The sequence below is a fragment of the Trematomus bernacchii genome, unplaced genomic scaffold (assembly GCF_902827165.1).
Source record: "Trematomus bernacchii unplaced genomic scaffold, fTreBer1.1, whole genome shotgun sequence".
NCBI classification, from domain to species: Eukaryota; Metazoa; Chordata; class Actinopteri; order Perciformes; family Nototheniidae; genus Trematomus; species Trematomus bernacchii.
The window spans coordinates 744,850-769,751 of record NW_022987732.1 but is presented as its reverse complement, the minus strand read 5'-3'; the positions used below and the strand labels follow the sequence as shown (position 1 = coordinate 769,751).

The 24,902-nt window shown below is 41.5% G+C and overlaps 1 protein-coding gene across 1 annotated transcript; it reads left to right on the top strand.

Moving 5' to 3' along the window:
• The first annotated feature begins 340 nt into the window (after positions 1–340).
• On the top strand, positions 341–24,076 carry zyx (zyxin). Its single transcript, XM_034145709.1, is given in 13 exon segments — positions 341–461; positions 9,125–9,269; positions 9,271–9,361; positions 11,683–11,945; positions 12,685–12,780; positions 14,302–14,352; positions 14,354–14,674; positions 14,676–15,020; positions 16,822–16,963; positions 17,928–18,097; positions 18,792–18,970; positions 20,218–20,338; positions 22,125–24,076. Coding segments are annotated over 12 exon segments (2,025 nt in total). The 5' UTR covers positions 341–461; positions 9,125–9,137; the 3' UTR covers positions 22,239–24,076.
• Positions 24,077–24,902: the final 826 nt, after the last annotated feature.

Below are 24,902 nucleotides of genomic sequence, written 5' to 3'. Positions count from 1 at the left end.
GGTTTATAAGACATATGTGAAAACTACTGCAGATTCTGGTTGAAAGATACCTTTGTGTGGATGATGTTCCGTTGTTTCCCTATAACTGAGAGGCCGTTTTGAGAACAGAAACATATACTGTAGGCTGATGGACACCGACGATAAGGACTGCTATGCGGAAGCCCCAAGAGGAAGTCGAGCCAAAAAGTTGACAAAGCTAGTTAGCTAGCCGCGCAGCTGGTTAGCCTTTATTTACGTCAGAGAGTGGAAGAAATAACTTGATGACAGCACAGTTAGGAGAAGGCGTGTGTGTATTGCCATATGAGGTAAGGAAAAAATGGGGCGGTGTTGTAGCCACTAAAACTACCTGAGATAAGCTAGCAGTGGTAGGGGTGTGTAGCAAGCTAGCTAACGTTAATACTGCTGTGATTGATGATAAGCCAAAGGTTAGCGTTCATCACACTGACTGGTCAAGCTCACAGGTGAGAGTCTGTTGTCTTGTATAACCTAAAGAAGATTTATATTTTCCAGAGATATAGAGATATATTAATGTGTGTTGAAGCTACAAAGCTAACGTTCCCTGATATACATATGTAACTGCTAACGTTTTCGAACGCCATTTAAGCATAACGGTTAATAACGGCTAACGGTTAATTAGCAACATTAAACTCTTTCCTCTCTTAGCCCCATAGCTAGCTGGGTTATACACATTTTCCCATTGTGTTTATTGTTTGTAAGTGAATTATCAATTATTATTAATTAACCTAGCTGTCTACCTGTATTTGCTGTGTTTTGTAAACGCGCACCCATTGCTGTCAGCTGTCAAAGCAAAGGTTGGTCAGCCAGTGGGGGAGTAACTAAGTAGATGTACTCAAGTAGCCTACTGTAATTAACTGCAATGTTTGAGAGACTTGTACTTGACTTGAGTATTTCCATGTTTTGCTACTTTGTGCTTCTACCCCACTACATGTATGTACATTTTAGTCTTACAGATTTCCATTAATAGGTTAAATATAATCAACACTTAAATAAGACTTTAGTTACAACTGGAGTACATTTCACAAGCTACCCTGCATCAAACAAAGTCATTTAAAACTAGCTGCCGCTTTCAACACTTACATTTATCATTAAATACAATCAAAACATATTATTATTAAATGGGCCAATCTGCATTATGAGTACTTTTAATTTAAGTATATTTTGATGCTTATACAGTTTATTAATGGGGGATGGAGCACCAAGATACAGTATGTTTATTAAAAGTGCAAGGTAAATATAAATATGTTACCAGGTGGCTAGAGCTGCAATGATAAGTCATGTAATCAATATGTTGATGGACAAACAAAACTATAGCCAACTCTTTTTGATATTGTACTGATTAATTAGGTAATTTATCATGACAAAATGTCAAAAAATGCTGAGTTCAGCCTCTGAACTATGGATATCCTGCTTGTCCCTGCTTTATATTGGAGTTTACTGAATATTTTTGTATTGTGAACTGACAAAGCTTTAAAGACCTCAACTTTGGCTCTTGAGAAATTGGCATGCACACTTTTCAGATCAAACTACTAATTGATTTATATAGACAACTATCAGCAGATGTAGTTGCTGCCCTACATGTTTATTCTATGTGGTGCCTATAGAGTGCCACGGTAACGCGTCCTAAACCCCGGAAGTAAGTTAGCATTTGACCACTTTCGGTTCCCTCGACAAAAAAGCAATGCAATTTCTCCATAGGATTTTGGAAAATAGCTGGAAATAAGGTCTGTGGTTGACACACATTTAAGAGACGGATCACGTTTTGTTTTACGACATTAAATACATCAGCAGTGACCCCACTGGTGATTTTTGAAGAGTTTACTTGTCTGAAAAACGATGGTTGTTAACAAGTGGCTGAATAGGACTACAGAAGTTGTCGAGGCAGTTTTATGTCATTACACTTAACACGTAAACACTCCGCTAAGTTTGTTAGCCCTGTTCTGCTTGAAAGCAAGTACCTGCCTCCTGCAAACTGTTCAAACAAACGCTTCAACTTGTACACTTTTGAATCTGTAGTTTTGAATATGGATCTTAAGTTGGCGTGACGTTGAAGCACGCCTGTTGTAGTTAGTTTATAGCATAACGTTAGCATTTTGCTTCTGGCGACTAGATTTATGATTAGAAAATTATAAAAGTAGGGTAGAAATGTGGATATTATCCGGCTGAACAAAACGTGATTCGTCTCTTAAATGTTTGTCAACCACAGACCTTATTTCCAGCTATTTTCCAAAATCCTATGGAGAAATTGTATTGCGTTTTTGTCGAAGGAACCGGAGTTTTACGAAGGAGTTTACTTCCGGGTTTTAGGACGCGTCACTGTGGCACTCTATATGTTGGGGCCCACAAGGTTGTCTTCACCATTGCTTGGCCTATATTCATAACCTAGTTGTGTCTCATGTCATCTATGAGATCATGTGCACATCCACAGCTCTGTGCACTGTTAAAGGATGGTTGAAGAACACAGGAGACTTGTGTCCATTTTTAGCATTGCTACTCCTTCAAGAATGTAAAAATCCTGTTATAATCAGTGTTAACCACACAGCTGCGCCTTGCCTCTCTGAATTGCCTTTTCATCAGCTAGATAGGAGAGGAGCCTCAACCCGAGGCCGCAGAAAGCTGTGTTTTAAGAATAACTCAAAGCAAGGAGGCTCTGGTTTTGGTAGTCTGAGGTTAGTGTGGTGCCTCTCTTTGAAAAAACTGGTATTATGGTTACTGACGCCTTAGGGAATAGGATATGTGTGAACAAAGATGATCTATGAATGGCTGTAAGCTACACTTTATGACTGGGTTGACGAGGAATCCTCCTTAATTGTACCATCCATGAGTCTAGACTGTTTTAGGGCATTCCTTTGCCCCAGATCACGGCATGTCTAGCTCTTTGATTTGGTCTTGTGACTCGTCTTTGGCCTTCATCATTCCTCTGTAATGTGGAAACAGATAAGGTTGTATGGGTGAGAGGTTGACGCGGAGCCCATACACTGATGTTATTACCGGTTTTGAAATGTTGCCTGCTCAATCAGCCGTCCAAATGTAGTCTGACAGAGGGCACAACACTGGTGCTCAATGCTTGTCCACTGACCTGTAAGATTGGACTCAAAAGGCTTGTTTGTCCCCGCATTAGTGACCCCCGGCCTAGACACGCTTTCCCAGAAACTGGGTGTGCTATTTACATTAGAACAATAGAGAGCTTCATCAACAACACACTAGTCACTGACACAATGACTGAACAGACATGGAAGGAGTTGGAGACTGTCAGGAACTCAGGTTTTCTTAACCATTACAATGGTAGATGTGGAATTCTGTTTTTACAGGTTCAAGGCTTTTATTGGTCATGCGAACATAGCCACAGTGTAGTTATGACGATGAAAATCTTAGGTCACAGGCTCCTCCAACAGTGCAACACAATAAAACAGAAAAACAGAAATAAATAGTGTATTATTGTTTGGTAGGCCATGCAGTAATGAGATTATTACTGATTATTAAGGAACTGCAACCAATTAGTCGATTAATGAATATGACCGTGGACAGAAAAACAATTGCCAACTATTTTTATTATCAATGTATCTAAAATTGTCGGACTGAAATTGCAGAAGATGCTGTTTTTTTAGCATTTAAAATGTGAAGATTACCTTTTTAATTTATTTATTTATACCATGTTAAGCTGGATACCGGTGATTTAGACTCACAAACAGGACATCTATCGACATTAACCTGAACTTTGAGACACCTGGATGGACATTTTTCACTTTTTAATATATAGACCCAAAAGAAAAATATGCAAGCACTGCGATACTACTCCCTATGTGAATAAATACTGCTTAATGTAAGTGTTTTTGTTTTTTGTGAGGAACCATGCACTTATATATATGACCTTTAAAAAAGCAGTACCACAGTATATAAACCGAATTGAGTTCCTCTATAACCACAAAGTAATGAACCACTGCTGGCTTTTCCTCTGAATAGTGTGGTAAACCCCACCCCCCCCGTCCCCACCCCCCCCCCGTCCCCCCCCCCCCCCGTCCCCCCCCCCCCCCCCGTCCCCCCCCCCCCCGTACCGCATCACATAGTCTGTGCCTTCAGAGGAAACACAGTGTTCATGTGAAACGTATCACCACTTAGACCAAAGACATAGATAACACAAAGTGTGCCACCAAAAGAGCTTAGTTTCACTTTTCTTTGTTTACACTTTATAGGCCATATGGGACCTAAAATGCCGAGGGCAGCGATTCCAAAGCCGTGGTATTTTTAACATCCTTCGAGGTAGTTAGTCTGATTTCTTTCACCCTCTGTATGTTTAAGTCCGTCCCTGATAAGACTAAATGAAAACCAACTGTTGTGCCCTTACCAGGGTTGAGAACCAATTTTCTACCCTGTAAAAGTAAAGCCATGTGGAGTTTATACAAAGTTCAAAAGCTCCAGAGTACGGTGTGTTTGATTTATGTTGGGGCCCTTAACATAATGCCATCCTCCATCACAGCTTTAAATGAGAAATTATTAAAAGCTGCCTCAAGTGATGTCATCCAGAGAAATGAATGAGAAGTAGTGAAAAGAACAAGAGATAAAAAATGGTCATAGTCTGCCACGAGTAAGTTAAAGCTTAGCGCAAGGATATATAGAAAGAAAGGCTGCTCCAAGAGAAACAAAAAGAGGTGATGTCATTGACTTGTAGCGCCAAAAATGTTCCTCAGCGAGGGTCTCTCTCATCTCGGGGATCAGGTTTCATGATGGATTTGCAGTAGGACGTGTGTAGCTCGGTGGAGCTGATGTCACCGTATGAAATCCCTCAGGACCGTACCGAGGACCAGATGGGTCCGCACCACCGCTGAATAATTGAGAGGACTGTTGCATAGTGTCTATTAAAACAAGGTAGCTAAAGTACTCTAATGAAAAGACTAAATCACAGTCTATGCCCACCCTTGTCCAGCACTCCTTGTAGCAACCCATTATGAAGCTAAGTGTTCTGTTTGGAGTACTTCAGAATTGGAAACCTTGTTTAAAGCTAAGAGCTGTATCTTCACTGCTATCAGTCAATCTCTTTTTGCATGAAGTTTCCAGTGTGTTTAACTTGAAGTAGGTTGATATCAGGTTAATAAGGAGCCAGCTACTTTCTTTTTTTTGTTTAACAGTTTTTATTGAGATTTCAAAATCAGAAGAAATATACATTCAATAGCATTGCATCCCTGGAGCCAGCTACTTTCTAAAGAAGAGACACCACCTGTCCTTTGTCTCTTTTTCCTTTTGGTTTGGTGTGTTATCCTTCCTTTATCCTCTGCAAAGTGACCCTGTGTGCCAGCAGAAAGTTGGCAACCTTTGCATCTCCATTCGAGACTCGCCATCTCCCCTTATTGATCCATGCAGCAATTTTCAGAATTATTTACGTGGTATGGCGTAGTGGAGCTAAGATTCTAAAAAAAAAAAAAAAGGACAGTGACATTTGGCAGTAGACATCATGCGGTAGTTTTTCCACTTATAGTTGTAATGTCTTTAATCACTAGTTGTGTCTTTCTAAACCTTTTGATTAAACAGTTTTTCAGTTGTAGTCACCTTTGTCAGAAATGATTCCCCTAATCAAACATTTTCCTAGTAAGCGTGGCAATAAGGAGTGAAAACGTGTAAAAAAAAAATGTCTGGCCTGCCTATTATCATGATAAAACATATACAGTACATACACATATAGAGCAGTCTGATAAATAATGCAAATACACAACACACTATATTATTTGTCAATTAATAAATAATGTCCCTTTTTTATAGGTAACACAGTTGTGTGTAGCCAACGCAATAGCAACATATGTAACACTGGGAGCTCTTTAAATAGCTAATGACATGATGAAACCGTTGACGTTGATGCTTAAAAGTGTCGACATGTATAAATATTGGTTTAAAGCACATGTGTCAAACTCAAGGCCCGGGGGCCAAATCAGGCCCGTGGTGGATTTAATTTCGGCCCGCAGGATCATTTTGAATTACTATTAGATCTGGCCCGCCGGTATATTGCACGCACACCTTCACTCAATCCTGAGGGTCTCCTCAGCTCAGAGCCTGACCCCAAACATTGATGAACTTGCACCCAAGATGAGATGCCAAGTATCTGGCTTGAACTAGCATCACAGAGCAGCACACTGAGTTTAATGGATGTTTCCTTCTGTACTTTTTTTCTTGAGACAACAGGGCATGTTTGGTTTGTTCTTTGAGGGAAATAGTTTTTTTGAAGCTGTTGTTGGCCTGTGGAAAAATGTAATCATAAGAAATGACTCGGCAGATAGAGCCATAAGAAATGAATGCAACTGATTATTTAATGTTTAATGTTGTTTTTATAGGCAATAATGTAAGCTTTGTTAGTTCCAGGTTTAATATGTGCAATAAGTTCATTTCAATAAGTTTTGCAATAAACATTGAACCAGTCAGGCCCTCGACTAGTACCCATTTTTTTTATGTTGGCCCACTGTGTGTTTGAGTTTGACACCCCTGGTGTAGAGGAAGCTGAAGCACAAAGCAGAAGAGTGAACGCTTCACTGCTTCCTGTGCCGAGGCTGGTGATGTCATGATCAGCAGACGCTCTCAGGATGAGCTCTCAGGGTTTCTCGTCTTGTCAGAACTTGAAGCGTGGCCTCGGTGTTTCAATAAAGTGGAATGAGGAAGAAACGCTTCAGCTGTGCCTGGTTACTTTAGCTTTTACCGCCACCCATTCTACACAGTCATTTTCCAGGCTTGATGTCTTCCTGGAACGGTTTGTTTTCCCAAATACAAACCCAATTATGTCTAAATGGTGTAAACAGCCGGTTTACATTCAACCCACAGTGCAAACAAAGTGTGGCTCTCGGAGAGAAATAGCTACTCTGCATTATGTGCACAGGAGATATGTGCGTGTAACAACTTTAAAGTTCGTTATAAAAAGAAAGAAAAGACACCCTTTGAGTTATTACAGTATGAGCAATCATTCGTATTTTGAGATCATATTTCTGTAGTGTTGAGAGAAAAACGTTGCAACATTATTATCTTAACAGGATGTTTCTTATTTCCTTCCTATTTGTATTTGTATTTTGTATCATTATCAGCTCATTGCATGCTTCCCACTATGGGGTATGCTTATCTTATTCTTACCCCTTTTTAAGGAGAGAAATGAAGAAATAAAAAAAAAGATCAAGACACATAAATACAGCTTAGTCATCACATCGCTGTTTTCAGTCCGTCTGCTCCCAGACTTGTATTTGTTTTAAGTGTAGCTTTAATGGCAATCTAAACATGACTTGACATTTATTGAAGTACTTCTGAATTATAGACGACATGAAAGTATTCCCATGCCCTTTGTTTTCATTAACCATGACATTTATGGAAGTATTATTGCTTCATTAGGAAGTAGAGCATAACACAACAAAGAGATCATTATTCAATATTATCTGTCCATTTTCTTCCTCCTGTGACATTTATCCTTTACAACCTATTTAAGGTTAGGTTAATCATCCCACTGGGGCGGAGTGGCGCAGTGGGCTGTGCGTTTGATCATCGGATCAAGGTTGGGGAACTCTAGTTCGAAACCCGCTTTCCGCCGTCACTGCGTCAGGCCGTTGTGTCCTTGGGCAAGACACTTCACCCGAATTTGCTCCTGTGGGTATTGTCCACAGTACATGTATGATATTAATGTGTACTTGTAAAGCGCCTCGATGACTTCGAGGCGGTGTGGCGCAGTGGGCTGTGCATTGATCATCAGATCAAGGGGGCGAAACCCGCCGCCGCTGCGTCTGTAAAGCCGTTGTGTCCTTGGGCAAGACACTTCATCTGAATTTGCTCCTGTTGGTATTGTCCACAGTACATGACTATTACATGTATGTCTGATATGTATGTGTATTGTGTATCTGTAAAGCGCTTTGGGTCATGGAAAAAGCGCTATAAGGAATTATTATTATTATTATTATTCCCCCAGTTGTAATCATTAATATTAGGAGTATGCAACTATTTCAGAGCGTAGGATAGTTTGTTGAACAGCAACATAATGTGAGTTAAGACAGCCAGTGTGTGTACATATGTGTGTGTGTTGGGTCAGTAAGAACAACCGTGCTTTTGACTAAAGTTCATGTTCGGCAGTCTTCAGAGAAATGTGTCCAGACCATGTGAAGGATCTCTGTAAAGACACTGAAGTAACATCAACATTTGTTTAACCAGCAGTGTGTGTGTGTGTATGTGTGTGAGTGGTAAATATTTGAGCTCTCCCTCTTCTTGACGCTCCTCACATGAAGATGTTATGATAGTTGCTATCGTCCCTGACATGTGTTATGTCGTGTAAATACTTTGTGGCTTCTGGGAGAGCCACTGTGTCTGCTCTGTATTCACGGCCTGAGGTGATGTTCACACACTCTCCTCATTCCACTGCGGACCATTTGCCAAAGCTTTTATGTTTAGGAGAAGCACTAGATTTGCAGAATGCCTCGTGTCTTTTTTTTTTATTGGTATTTAACAAAATCCAGAAACGTTCAAAGTCCATACATCCTAAGAAACACTGCAAGCCACAATAAAGTTCTATTTTAATTAGTTTGCTAAGACTTTAGGGGGCGAGACAGCTGTGCCACAGTTATAAAGTATACAATGGGTACCAATCTGCATAGTGGCAGTTGGTATAAAAGGAGAACAGGAAATGCGGAACAACTTGAATAGATCGTTTCAATCAAACTGCAATTTGAGGAAGTAACAGACAATTTAAAAGTTGGAAACAAAGACTGTTATTTGTTGTTTTGTGTCACCATTTTCCCCGTTTACACTTTGCAATGCTGTGAAGAGCAACTAACCATCAACGCAGAGCAAATGTAGTCTGCATTCTGACCTTTCTGTAGTTCATTTGTTCAGTGTAAGAGCACCCCATAGACAAATCTGGTTGCAATTAGTGTGTAGTTTGGAATTTTGTTCAGCCAAATGTTTAGCTGGTGTGTCATCACCACTAATTCTCCAGCAAAAGACTTGACCTGCTTATGCTGCCAAGGAATGCAAGCCCTTTACTTCAGTCAGCTGATTAACGTAGTCGTTGGGGAGTTGTTTGAACCTGTTTTCATACCTTTTTAGAGTTCATATTTTCCAGCACATTTGAACTAATGTCTCTTGTGTTGGCCCTCAGATAAACACCCAACATGGAGGAGTCCAGCAGCAGCAAGCCGTTCATGGTGACGTCCTCTCTGAACTTCAAAGTCACCACCCCGTCCTTCTACAACCAGCCAAAGAAGTTTGCCTCTGTGGCCCCGCCGCGGTCCAAGAGTGTGACCCCCCCCCTCGGGTCCATCACCCACACCTATAGGCACAGCTGTGATTGGTCGAGTGGGAGACCTTCCTCCGCCACCCCCTTCGCTCTGTTATGGTATGTTGCATTGTCTCACTTATTTAGTGACAATTTTAAAGGTCAGCTACTATGCAAAATCCACTTTTTCATGTCTTTTCTACATCAACATGTGTCCCCTCTGTGTAAAGAGATTCTGAAAGTTTCAGGAAAAAAGATTCTCTCTCTTTTTGTCCTGATCCATTTATATAAAAACCTGTCTGAAAATGAGCTGATCAGATTTTGGCCACTTTATGATGTCATAACGATTTTTTGGCTTGTGTAACCATTAGCCAATCACCAACCAAGGTAACCCCCCCCCCCACCTTATCACCTGATACTCCTCCTAGACCACCATTAGCCGCTTTCACACCAAGTACTTTGCCGTACTTAGTGCCCAGCACTTAGTGCCCCCATGGAACTAAAGAGCAGATCGCGTTCACACCGGAATAAGTTCCCTGAGGAAAGATTAGGCAAATGAAGCCGCTGACGTCACTTCTTCTTCTTCTGCTTTGGGTTTACTGGCAGGCCGCAAACCACTTCACGGCGTATACTGCCACCCGAAGTCCCCGGCCGGAAGTCCCCGGAGTTGGGGACTGGCTTCAGTAGAAGCTGCTGGGACTCCCAGCAGCTTCTACTGAAGCCTTCCGAGTAAATCGCCAGAACGCCGACACCTCCTCATCTCCACCGCTCCCATGTATTTTTTTTTGTTGCCATAAATTATTCTCTCTCCGTTTGTGCGCAGGGCTAATGCTAATGCTAATAATGCTAATGCCAGCAAATACAATGGCGGCTTCACAAAACTTTTCAGAGTTTTACGGGGCGTGGTTTGCAATTCGCCCAGCCAATAGAAATTGGTACTTTTTTCTCCCCAGGAAAGTACCACCTCTCTAGCAGGGACTACAAATGTGGGTAAAAGTTCTCATTAACTAAGTTCTCTTTTTGGTGTGAACGCAAATTTCCAGGCACTAACGGAACTAAAAGGGAAAAGTACGGGTAAAAGTACTCCGGTGTGAAAGCGCCTAATGTGTTATTTTTAACCAAATATCTCTCAGAGGGGCGTGGGGAGGGGCTCCTTATTTTCATCTAAAGTAACAGACAGAGAATCAGCACTTTTGAAACAGGGCTGAAACAGAGGGGATTATGGGATGCTGCAATGATCTGTTTGGAGCCAAACACTTCAGAGACATGTTCTGTATATATCTGAGACCTATAATATATTGATGAAAAACAGTATAATAGGGGAGCTTCAAGTCAGCTCCCCCCTCTCCCCCCCACTCCTCCTGCTGCTTTTTTACGCCACAGCATGCAGAGCTTTACAGTTGAGTTCATAATAGCTCAGTGTGGGGCTGTCGTTTTAATGAGTCGTCTCCGAGACATTACGTCACTGTTCTGTAACTCCTGTCTTTCTGTGTTAAATGTGATGGTCTAATAACTTTGCTTTAGGGGGGATTTTTACTTTTGGGGTTGTGCTTACGTTTAACAACTAGTATGAATTTGAAGATAACTAAACCCCGCCAAATTAAAGGTACCCTGTTGAGTTTTTGAACCCTACAACAGTATTTGTTTTTCAAGTGAGTCTCGCATGCATAAGGAAACACATGCACAGTTTTCCAGCTCATGGTTTTACGCTATTTGGGTCGACCATTGATGGTGTTCATGTGCAAAGGAGTGTAGCAATGCACCTGCAAAGGCTGTGCAGAAGAAAATCACTAGCAAGAGAACAGAGATGTAAACGGTACCAATATTTACTAAATATAATTCCTAAATGTTTTCTCAGTGAGGAAATGCATTCAACATGTCTGCTAGAGTCTATCAAAAACACATCGAGTGTATCCTGGTGGTCTAGCAGCGAGACCACCAGGATACACTCGATGTGTTTTTGATAAGAAACACTAAAAAAGCTTTTCTTTGTTTACAAGAAAAGTCCAAAGTGCACCTTTAACATTTAATACAAGAAGCTATCAGAAGAACATTTAAAGGTTGAAGATTTCCCAAACTAAAAAAATAATAATGGTCCTGTTTGTGCTTTAGACGAAGTCAATTATTGAAAGTGAACATGTAATTGGATGATTAAAGGCACGGTCATACACGTGCAAAAGCAGACGAGGAGTGCCAGGAGGGGTCAACTACAAACCCTTGTTGCTATTGGCTGAGATTACAACCTCATATAACCCATGTGACGCGGCTTTGCTTTGCTACCGTAAGCAAATGTTTTATTCACCCACTTTTTGCATAAAATGGAAATGAACACAAGTCAAATATTTGCAAATCTTAATTGTGTATGACCGTGTCCTCGTACATATTGAAACCGTTCTGTCACAACTTTTTTTTAACCAATCATCCCTCCTTATTTCTGCCAGACTTCCCCCCTCCTCCCCCTCCTCCTCCACTGGATGATGATTTGCCAGCCCCTCCCCCCGAATGCCAACCCTCTTCCTACGAGGCGGCCTCTCCTGAATTCCCCGCTCCCCCTCCAGCGGTGGAAGACCTGTCGCTCCCAGCTCCCCCCGATGACTTCGCCCCCCCGCCGTCCTTACCGTCTCCCCCTCCTCCCCCACCCCCACCCCCTCCCCCTCCACCCCTCTTTGCCTCTGGTATTCCTAGTGCTGCTGGAAACCCACAGGTGAGTCACGATGCTGTCTTCCCCGAATCAGGCTAAAGTCCGTCTGCATGTTTCCTCTTGGCTGCATGTAACTGCATTTCCATGTAATGTCATTATCAGAGAGGACACTGGGGGACATTGTTGTGAGTCCATGGAGTGTTGGCAGGAAATACTGCCTTTTTCCACAAATTATATTAGCATCAGTCTGGGGTAAATCACCCAGTGTCATGCGTCTAACCGAATTATTGCCCATTTATAGAACTGAAATAGTTTTTAGACATGCCATGAAGGGTTTATTGTTGAGAAGTTAATTGTAGGATTGTCGGGCTGCAATGTAGGGAATAAAAACAAATGGAGCCACTGTACACCTCCTTGTTTAAATCAGCAAGAGTTCATGCTAAATGTTCCTCTCTAAACAATCAAATAATTCAAAATCTAATAGTTCTCAATAACCAAATCATTATTCATGTATTCCCGATCATCATTACTCACTACATTAAGTGTGTTTGTTTGTCATTCATTATTTTATCTGGGTTTTCCAGCACAATCACTTTTTCAAGTAATGTTTCTTTCTGCATATTTGTATAGATAAAAGACCCCAAACACAGTCTTGTAAAGGATATCCATATTTATGTCAAAAATGTATCATCATCCACCTTTTTATTACTGGCTCATCGTATTTTGCTTCATTGTTTGTCATCACTTTATTTGTGTAAATGAATGTACTCCTTTTGACCATCTCCTCCTCTCCCCCTGCCAGAGACTTGTGGAGAAGCAGACGAGCTTCGATCAACAGCTGGACACTCTGACCGACTTACTGTCCGAGATGGAGACCAGGGGACCTTTCAACCCCAAGGTACGAAGCAAGGAAGGATAGAGAATACACTGTGAAACACACACACACACACACACACACACACACACACACACATACATACATACATACATACATACATACATACATACATACATACATACATACACACACACACACACACACCAGTTAAACACCATAATGACTAATTTAGCCCTATCATAGTCTTATCACACTTTCAGGTGTAGTCATTGCTCGTATAATACAATAAATCACTCATTACTTTTGACTACATTATTTAGTGCTTTTTAAAAATTAAGTCCTAATTGATAAGTCAACCGACAAATAATACACTATTTTAATAACTTATCAATGAATTGTCCGAAAAAGTCAAGCAAATATACCAAAGAAAGCAAATTCAAGATGTCACCGCATGTCACACACACACACACACTCTGGGATACAGAGAGGAGCAGGAGAACAAAGGCTTTGTTTAACAGGAGCCATGTTGTAGAAAATGAGAATGAGTCAGACGGAGGGTCAGTGGAAATAGTTTGGAGAGGTTGGTTTCATTTAGTCTCTGTTCAGGTTGAAAGCTCAATTATAAGTGAACTGCACCCCATACCGAAAACAAAAAGTGAGGTAGCTGCTGGTGATTCACACTGAGAGGAGACACTCGGAGAGAGAGAGAGAGAGAGAGAGAGTGATGCACACAGAATGGAGAGCATGAGAGTGAGGTAGCTGGTGATTCACACTGAGAGGAGACACTCAGAGAGAGAGAGAGAGAGAGTGATGCACACAGAATGGAGAGCACGGGAGTGAGGTGGAGCTGCCAGAGACCCGGTGAGAGAGCGCCATAAATGGAGAGCGTTTTCCATCCAACTGGGATGTGCTGGATCGCTGCAGAATAATGTTGGCTCAAAGCAGCCAAATACATTTCACAGAGATGAAGCACTACTCCTGATAAGCTCGAACTGCGGAGCGCTTCCAGTGTTTACTTTAATCAAAGTTGCTCGTTCAATTTAATAAAAGTGTCTGCTTGCTGCTTTTCAGAATATGACCTTCTCTCTGTTGAGAGTCAGTTTATAATGAATGGAAGATTTATGTTCCAAGCTTGTGTAGGAGAGCTTCAGGTAGTTGGACGTAGATTCAAGTTTATCGCCAGGTACGTTCACACATACAAGGAATTTGCTTTGGTGTATGATGGTGCAAACCTAAACAACATAACAAAATAAGCTGTAAGAGAAGGTACACAAATATAACTATTATAAAAGGAAAATATACACAAGTATTTACACTGAATATACAAAAGAAACTAAAAAACGACTTGGAGAATCATCTGTAATAACTGTATTGTTATTGTACACTGTATTGTATTGTTATTTTGTATATATTGATTGTTGTGTTTGTATCTTAATGTGTGCATATGTATAAATGTGTCTGTTGATTGTGTATATATAGGATATACATATTTTATTCATATTTGTATTTTTGTATTGTGGGAAACGGTATTTCGATTGACATTGAAGTGGACTTTGAACTTTGTTTCTGTTTTATCCACAGACTCCGAGCCAGTATTCTTCAGCACCAGCAACAGCCCCCAAGCCTCCAGCTCCCCCCCCCCACCGCCCCGAAACCATCCCTCTCCTTCCTCCCGCCCTCTGAGATGGGAGACCGCCCGCCTCCCGCTCCCTGGGCCGAAGAACTCAAAGCCAGAACGAACCGACACGCCAATAATCACAACTCTGGACCCAACTCCTCTCAGCCGCTCTCTAAAGCCCCCGCTGTGGCCCCCAAAGCTGCTTTCGGAGGCAGAACGGCCACTTCCTCCACCTCCCTGGCCCAGAAACTGAACCAGACCTTGAACCAGAACGCGGTCCCAGTCGCACCGAAGCCTTCCCCTGCCTCCAGCTCCTTCCCTCCGCCTCCCGCAGCCCCCCCCCGCCGCTCCTGCTCCACCCAAAACCGCGGTCCCCGCCCCGGCCTTCAACCACATCAAGAGTTCTCCCTTCGCTGGTCAGATGACTGCAAACCAAACCCCCCCCGCTGCTGCTGCGCCTCCTCCTCCTCCTCAGCCCAAGATGATGGCATCTCCCTCCTCCTCCTTTAACCAACCAATGAAATCTCCTCCTCCTCCTCAGCTCAAGATGATGGCGTCCCCCTCCTCCTCCTCCTCCTTTAACCAACCAATGAAATCTCCTCCTCCTCCTCAGCCCAAGATGATGGCGTCCCCCTCCTCCTCCTCCTTTAACCAACCAATGAAATCTCCTCCTGCAGCAACAGTATGTTATGTTTTTATTTCTCACTAGTATCATTGTTCATGTTTTAGTGTATTTTTTCTGTTTTGCTTTTATTTTACATTTTTTATTTCCTTTTTAAATTGTTTTATTTTAAAGGTGGGGTAGGTAAGTTTGAGAAACCAGCTCGGGCCGGCTAAAATAATTGGTCGTGCTTTTTACAGTACTACTGCTTCCACAGATGACATTTTTTTATGGATTTTTTGTCAAAGCACTTAAGATATTAATTGCTATCGGGATGTTAAGAGCATTCCATGGAATATAACAAAAAGTGTATCTCGAGCCGGTTTCTCAAACTTACCTACCCTACCTTTAATTTCTTGTCAGCTTTAATTCAATGGAATTTCATTAGGATCACTGTAGATGTTTTATCTTGTTCTGTATTTATTTTAATATTGTTATGTTTTTCTGTAAAGGCTGCTTTGAAAGATGCCCATCTACTTCCGACGCATGGGACCTTATTTCGGAAAAATTATGTATTGAAGTCAATGGGGAGAGAAAACGTATCTTTCGATCCCGTTTGAATTGTGCCATGAATTACAAATATGATGTTTGTCAATCTTAAAAAATTATTTCCATGTCAAAAAAGTCACAGTTTGTTGTAAAACTGTTGAAATATAAGACTATGAAAAATACGCAACTAAAAAGACTACAAATCCCAGAGTAAGTGATGTCATAATTGTTTTCCTCCACTAAATATAAGAGATAGCTAAGATAAGATAACTTTAACAAGATGCCTGTGTGCTTTGTACCAGGTTGTAATCATACCAGCAATGGGTCTTGCTCGTTCTTTCGCTTCCCGTCTGATGAAAGGACCAGGAGTGGCTGGATCAAGTTAGCTAACTAGCTAGTAGCAAGCACGTTAGTTAGCATTACAGCCTTAGCCTTGTCATTTTTATTAGCCTTAACATGAAGTATCCCAAAATGTTAAACAGTAAGAGTAGTAGTCATATTTCGTGAACCCTTTGAAGAGTACTGTCACACCGGTGTGATCATTCTATAATACACCGTTTAAGCCCGGATGCCCCCGGGGGAGACATGCTAATGCTAACGCTACATTAGCATCGGCGATCTTTTCTACTTCATGCTATCTGCACAAATGGTTGACATTGAACATTAAAAAGATCAGGCAGTTCAGGGAGAATCGAAGGAAGGCAGGCAGGCAGCTTTGCATGACATTCTTCTGGACGTGTTTCATTGTGGTGATAGTGAGGGTAGTCAGTTAGCCCTTGTTTGGCAAGACAGTAGTGACGGCCATCTTGGAGACGTGTGTTGTTGTTGTGCGAGACCAGAGATGTAGTTCATTGAGCGGTTTCACACAAAAAAGTCTTACTTCACAGTTTTACGGCAAAAAAAATTAAATGTTAACTTGAACAATTATCTTTTAAATTGACAAACATCATATGTGTAATTCGTGGCACAATTCAAACGGGATCGAAAGATAACCTTTCTCTCTCCATTGACTTCAATACATAATTTTTCCGAAATAAGGTCCCATGGAGGTCCCCCGGAAAGGGAGGGACTTTGCCTCTATACAAATAAAGTTTATCATTATTTATTATTATTATTTCACTAAAGAAACACTCATTGCTTTGCATGTACAGTAAAAAGGCACAAATAATTTAGCTTCTAGTCATCACATGAGAGTTATTCATCTCTGGACCTGCACTAACTGTGTTTATAGAGGTAAACTGCTCAATCGTGAATAACAAAATGCTCTTTAAGGTATGTTGAATGAAGCTATGTGAATAATGTATGATTTAATGGTGTGTGTGTGTGTGTGTAGCCCTCACCCCCCGGCCCAGTGGCTATCCCAGGTGGAGGCGTCCCTCTGAATATGAGGGAGGTGGAGGAGCTGGAGAGGATGACCAATGACTTCATCAGAGACATGGACACAAACGCACCCGTCATCACCTCCCCGCCCACAGGTACACACACACGACACAAAGACAGACGGTGGATGTGATATTTATGATAAAAAAATAACATTAGCATGTCATTTCTAAATACATTTGTTTGCAATATGAGAAAACAATGTAATACCCAAGACTGGAAAAAAAGTACTATTACTACTTTTCAAACAGAGGTCAAAAGTGCTTTCACACAAAAACAGAATACGAATACACACAATATAAAACACAGAAAGTAAAACAAACAGCAAATAAGAGAACGTAAATGTTCCGATTTTTTCTGGCTGAACGCAAAATATTTATAGATAATAAAATGTATTCACAGGCTTTTATATATCTCTGCAGTGGTTCTCAGTTCACTGCATGACCTTAAAGGGACAGTCCACCCCGAAACCAAACGTACATTTTAATGCAAGTTGCAGAGAGTTGAAGATATCTGCCTTCGATCAAATATAGAGGAACTCGATGGCACTCGTCTTGTGAAGCTTAAAGCTGCAAAAACAAATTAAAAACTCAAATTTAAATGTCTCTATCCAGAGGTAATTCACAGATCTTGCTCTCAGTAGTTTGATGGAGGAACTATTTACTTCCTACTTAACTATATCTGCCAACTCTCTCCTTGTGCAGGAGGAAGTGCGAACGAGATTGGCGGGTGTAGTTTGGTGTAAAGAAAAATAGACCCTACATAAAGCTGCTCACAACAAGAGTCCGTACAACTAAACAAATCCATTAAATCGTCTGTTTTTTTATGTGGAAATAATAACAATTACTGGTATTTATTTTAGCGCTTTTCCAAGTGCTCAAAGCGCATTACATTACATATTATACATGAATAGCTTTGTTCATTATAATACGCATGAAGGAAGGTGTAGTTATTAACACAAGCAGAGGAGAGTAGAAAGATGGATGTATTTGTGAATAATCTTGTTTGTATATGTTTTGTATTCAAACTTCTCTCTCTGTGCCTCTCCTCCCTGTTCAGAGATGTGTGGGAAGTGTGGCGAGGCTCTGTCCCGCACCCAGCCGGCCGTCAGAGCCATGGAGAAACTCTTCCACTCCGACTGCTTCTGCTGCCTGAGCTGCCAGCGCCCCCTGCAGGGCCTGCAGTTCTACGACCGCGACGGGGCCCCCCAGTGTGATGACTGCTACACGGTGAGGGGCCAATGCACACTGCAGGATCACAGCAGAAGACACATACTTTTTCAAATTCAATTCAAATTCAAACGTTTTAAAGGTCACCTATTATGCAAAATCCACTTGTTCATGTCTTTTCTACATCAACATGTGTCCCCTCTGTGTAAAGAGATTCTGAACGTTTCAGGAAAAAAGATTCTCTCACTTTTTGATATATTTATATATAAAACCTGTCTGAAAATGAGCTGATCAGATTTTGGCCACTTTATGATGTCATAACGATTTTTTGGCTTGTGTAACCATTAGCCAATCACCAACCAAGGTAACCCCCCCCCCACCTTATCACCTGAATCTCCTCCTAGAGCTCCATTGTGTTCTTTTTAACCAAATATCTCTCAGAGGGGCGTGGGGAGGGGCTCCTTATTTTCATCTAAAGTAACAGACAGAGAATCAGCACTTTTGAAACGGGGCTGAAACAGAGGGGATTATGGGATGCTGCAATGATCTGTTTGGTGTTTCAGCCAATCAGAGACATGTTCTGTATATATCTGAGACCTATAATATATTGATGGAAAACAGTATAATAGGGGACCTTTAAGTACAGTACTTGAGTATATATACCTGATTACATTCCACCATTGCTCTTGAATAGCACAAATAGCTCATAATACACAGTGTTGATTATTAATCATTCCCCCCCGCTGGTCCTCAGAGCTCTCTGGCGGTGTGTTCCCGCTGCGGGGAGAGGATCACAGACCGCGTGCTGAAGGCAGTGGGCCAGTGTTTCCACTCTCACTGTTTCCGCTGCAGCACCTGCTCCTGCTCTCTGGAGGGGGCGCCCTTCATCACCGACGACAACAACAACCCCTACTGCGTCCCGGATTACCACAGGTAGATACTGGCTGTGTTCAAGGATTCAAATTCAAGATTCAAGGCTTTTATTGTCATATGTGCATTAGCTACAGTGTAGTTATGACAATGAAAATCTTAGGTCACAGGCTCCTCCAACAGTGCAACACAATAACACAGATAAAATAGTGCAAGAAGAGTCTATATACAAGTAATTGGAATATGATATATTAGATAAATAATTCATCATCACCGACGACCCCGACAACCCCTACTGCGTCCCGGATTACCACAGGTGGATACTGGCTGTTCACTCCTCTCTGACGAGGAAATATTACATCTCTATGCAATGTGTGTTGACAAACAAACAATGTGGGACAAGACTTTGACAAAGAAGGGTTCTCAATTCTCTAATTCCCCTCCTCGACTCCCCTCCTCGACTCCTATCCTCGCGTCTTAGTCCCGCCCACAGGAGATGCGAGCGGAGGAGTCGAGGAGGGGAACCGAGGAGAGAGGAGGGGAAGCAGCAGGCGGTTAGAGAAATGAGAAATCCTCTCCTCTGAGCGGTCATTTTAAAGAGACGTCCATTAATGATGACTTGGTCGCTCTATGACGCGTTGAACCCAATGCTGACGCAGCACCTCAGATTACTTCCACAAAGTTTTTCACGTTCTCAGTTTTTTACGTTTAACGTTATATTCATTTGGTACACTTCGGTACACTTCGGTACACACGTGTACCGACCCGAAGGGCCCATACCGAATATTTTCGGTACGAATACCGTTACACCCCTAATGGATTGTAAACAGATGTATGTGCTATAAACAAATGAAGGGGAAGTCTGTTGCTCTTGGTCCTGTATGATTGAAAGGTCAAATCTATTTTAGCAGTTTATACATTTCTATGTCCCCATTTATCATACCTGTGAATACTGATAAGAGTTTATTGGAGGAAGGAGGCAGCAGCTCTTCTTCCTCATGTGAAAGTGTACACAGCAGGCTAAACTGTGGCTATATAAATCAATCAATCAATGTTTATTTATATAGCCCAATATCACAAATGTTATATTTGTCTCAGTGGACTTCACAGTTTGTACAGAATATCCCTCCGATACGACCCCCTCTGTCCTTGGCCCCTCACATCGGACAAGGAAAGAAATACCAATAAATCCGTCAGACAACTAGCTGACAGGCTCCACAGCATACTGCTTTCGGTGCTACTTGACTATGAGTGTGAATGTGTGAGAATTTGCTTAAGGCGATCAACTAACCCCCCCCTCTCTATTCCAGGCGTTTCTCCCCTCAGTGTGTGAGCTGTAACGAGCCCATCGTCCCCTCCCCGGGCAGCGAGGAGACGGTCAGAGTGGTGGCTCTGGACAAGAACTTCCACCTCAAGTGTTACCGTTGTGAGGTGAGACATTTAAACTCAAGGTGTTGTCAAAATAAACCTCACATAATGTTCAAGGTTCTAGGCTTTTATTGTCATGTGTGCATAGCTACAGTGTAGTGAACATCTTAGGTCACAGGCTCCTCCTACAGTGCAACACAATAAAACAACAGATAACACAAAAGGATTTACAGGGCTACGTTTACATACCTAGAGACATTGACAAGTACCAACAGTATATTTATATCTCGCCCTGTCAATAAGCCTCACCTTCTTGGCAAAAACGGTATTGTTTTTGAAGTGGTGGAGAGACTATAGAGAGGCGAAGTCCCGCCCATCTACTTCCGACCCATGGGACCTTATTTCGGAAAAATTATGTATCGAAGTCAATGGGGAGAGAAAGATTATCTTTCGATCCCGTTTGAATTGTGCCACGAATTACACATATGATGTTTGTCAATCTTAAAAAATAATTTCCATGTCAAAAAAGTCACAGTTTGTCGTAAAACTGTTGAAATATAAGACTATGAAAAATACGCAACTAGAAAGACTACAAATCCCAGAGTCCCGGTCCCGCATGCTGGCTCTTATGAACCGACTAACTCCCCTTGTGTGTATGTACAGCTCTCAACATGCCCAGACTTGGAGTGATTTTCACCTCTTTTAATACTTTTCGCCTCATTCTGAAAGAAAGAAGTGAAATGTGCCAACGTGACGGCCGTCTTGGTGTGTGGTGCGAGACGGGAGATGTAGTTCATTGAGCGGTTTCACACAAAAAAAAGTGTTACTTCACATTTTTACGACACATTTTTATTTTTTTGACTTGCAAAATTATTTTTAAATTGACAAACATCATATGTGTAATTCGTGGCACAATTCAAACGGGATCGAGAGATAATCTTTCTCTCGCCATTGACTTCAATACATACTTTTTCCTAAATAAGGTCCCATGGAGGTCCCCCGGAAAGGGAGGGACTTCGCCTCTCTATGCACAGTTTTACCCACTGCTGTCACCCATGGCCAAAGCATATCTCTCTGTCCCAGCAACATCAGTACCAAGCGAGAGACTTGTTTCCACAGCAGGGGATATTGTAAACGCCCAAACGTCCCAGCTTCTACCTGGAAATGTGGACATGCTCATATTCCTAAAAAATAACCTGTCTGATGATAGTGAGTTAGTGAGTTTGAGTTGAGTTACTTGAAAAACTAAAGTGAAACTTGTATTGCAGGGTCTAATTATTATATTTTTGACACTTTCAAATACTGCTATCCTACTAAAATGCTGTACAAATCCGATATATTTTTTCAAGTAAAAAAAAATATATATTTCTTTCAATATCGCGATAAATATCGTACCGTGGACTTGTTATCGCGATATTATCGTACCGTGAGTTTTTGGTATCGTTACATCCCTAAGAAATAGTACAGAATAGTCTATATACAAGTAATTGGAATATTGATATGAGTTGCAAACAGATGAATGTTATGGATGTTTTTTCAACAGTGCAGGTGTGTAACAGTCTTATGGCCTGTATTATTCAATCTAATATTCCATTCCTCACATACTTACGTATATATAATATCCTGCTTTATATTTTGTTACGGTACATTTGTAATTCAACTTTTTTTTTTTAATGCTATTGTATTTCTATTGAGATGTTTACATGTTGGAATGTTTATTTCTAGTCTTTTAATTTTTTATCGTACAATACCATGTCTTTTTATTGGCAAATTGGGATCAATAAAGTACTTCTTATCTTATCTTATTAAACAACCTGCTAATAAACACATCTGTGTGTCTGTCCTGCAGGATTGTGCCCGCCCTCTCTCCATAGAAGCCGATGAAAATGGCTGCTACCCATTGGATGGCAAGATCCTGTGTATGAAGTGCCACACCCAGCGAGCCAAGCAAGCTGCGCAGTGATTGGCTGAAGCGGCGTTACTCTCCTCCGATTTAACTATGAACCAAAATCCAAAAGCACAGGATTCATCCAGCGGCCCTTTTGCCTTGGCAGCAGTCATTCAGTGTACATGTGCAGGTGTGTGTGTGTGTGTGTGGAGCAGTGTGTCTGCATGCAGATCCAGAGTAGTATTCCCCTCGTCTTTGTTCTCTTCCGTGCAGAAGTAATGTACTGCATTGATTTCCACCTTTTATCCCCCAACTCATCTAGCCCTCTTTGTGTACAACAACGTATTTTTTGTGCTAATTCCATGTTTACGCGAAACGTTTCCAGCATAACTTGCACAAGAATAGTCAAAAGAGCAGTCTGATGAATATAACGTTGCCTTCTCGCGCCTCGATATTGTAAGTAGCAACAAGAAATTGCAATTTTAAGCGTTCACTGGGCGTTCTCTGTCCCTGTGAGCATTGTTACCATAGGCTGAGAAGTACCACATTTGACCACTCTGCAGATTTCACCACTCCGATTGGCTGCTGGTTGAACATATCTTCAACATGTTGGCAGTTTTTGTGCCTGCACGCATGGTTAATGATGCTTTCCTGCCTAGAGAGTGCTTCATGTCAGCCAATCTACTCCGACAGCATCTTAAAGACGTCTAGGGCTAATCATTAACTGCAAAAAAAACAAAAAAACGGGGATTGTTGCTCTTAGTTTGTGATGTGAATTTGATAATTTACAGGCATGCGTTTTCACTATGTCTCGTAGCTTTCTCTCCTTCAATCATACACACAGTAAAAAGGCAAGATCAGAACAAAAATGAGTTCCATGAGTATTTTTACATGCATGCTTTTTGAATGCACAATTATGAACAAGCACAGATCCCATTCAACGGATCTAATAAAAACAAAATGGTTATGAATGCCAGCTGCACGGCTGAAAACAGGACCTATCATGTGATCGTTGCACATTTCCACAGTGAAATAAAAAAGCCTTTGAGTGTCGCTTTGACTCTAAAAGCCCCCGCACATGATACATTTTGTATTAGTGGTAACCATCTAGACATACTAGTAGCTTTTGATATGCATCTCTTGCTTTAAATATTATAATTTATGGATTCTTTTTTTATTAAGTATTAAGGTTATGTGTACAAAACAACCTGTCCTTACAGTAGAATAATAGATTAGCATATGATACAAATTAGTGACCAAATATGTTGTAGCTGGAAGTTAATAAAACACGTTACATGAGATTCAATGTCTGACTTTCATGCATGTTCTTAATCACCTTCTTGTGTTTGAGCCCAGTTTATTTTGGTTTATTGTATTGTTAAAGTGAATACCACTATTATTTCCATTATTCATCTTTTGTAATCTGTTCATGTCGGTATATTCTACTTTATTCCTATCTTACTGTACTGTATTTCGTTGATAAATGCTTACAATGATTCCATTCTGACCCTGGAGACGTGCCTTCTCCGCTGTTGTTTCTCTGAGTTGAGCCGACAGAAATTCATTCCACACAGAAAACACAAAACCTGGCAACAGTGATTGAGCGTTGCATGCTATCTGTGTCAGTGGTGGTGTTTCCTCCAGTGTTTCCTCTTCAGTCTGCACCGCCCGCTCCGCCCTGCCTTCGTCATCACTCTGAGATTTGATGTTGCATTTATCTGGCGTTCTGTTGTGTCATATTGTATTACATGCGGATGCCTTGTCTTTTCATATAACTTTTTTAAAAATGAATTCCTGTTTGATATGTGTGAATGTGTATATGTTTAAAATCCTTATTTAGCCCCCCCTCCCTCCTCTCCCTTTGACTGTATCAAAAGATAAACAAATAAATAAATACAATGCTAAATACCAAATGTGTCTGTCTGATCTCTCAACTGTACAACCATGCTACTAATCAGGTGGTGGAATAAGTATTATAGTTTACTTAAATTAAAGTTGCAATACTACATTGTAAACATTACTATAGCCGCTTTCACACCAAGTACTTTGCCGTACTTAGTTCCCAGCACTTAGACCCCATTTACACGGGAACGTTTGCGTTTAAAAGTCTTCCGTTCACACGCATTCGGCTCAATTAACGTGTCCGTTCACACGAGACCGCTGGAAACGCTGTAGTACATATGCCGGGCCTGTAAGTGGCGCTGCTGCCGCCACAAAATACACCAAAAGCAGCGAAGAAGACCCCGGAGCATGGTTGCCATGGTTGCCCTTCTGTTTATTCTCCGCGGTGGACGGCGTTTGCTCCTGCTGTAAATCTCTCCGGTAGTCCACCAGCAGATGAAAAACACCCACCCCTCCGCCTCTTCCAAGGGACGAGGGGACCGTGCGGCAGAGTTTCCGTTAACAATTTGTTTCCGCCGGTCAACATGTCCGTTAAAGTTTCAACCTTCCGGACAAAATTAGAAAAGTGCCGGTCAGAGGTCTTCTTTGTTATTTATTGAGCTTTAAAACAAATGAATAACGACTCTATATAATAATATAAGAATAATAAACGGAGCCTCTCTTTTCCTCCCCCTCTTCTGACAGCCCAGCAGCTGATCTCTGAGCAGGAGAGGTGGGGAGAGGCGGGGCTATTGCTTCAACGTTATCAGGACATGATCGTATAGAGGCGTACACACAGAGCCGTTTGCCCCCCCAGAGCGTTTCGTTTGCAGATCTATCCACCTTGGGACCCGTTAT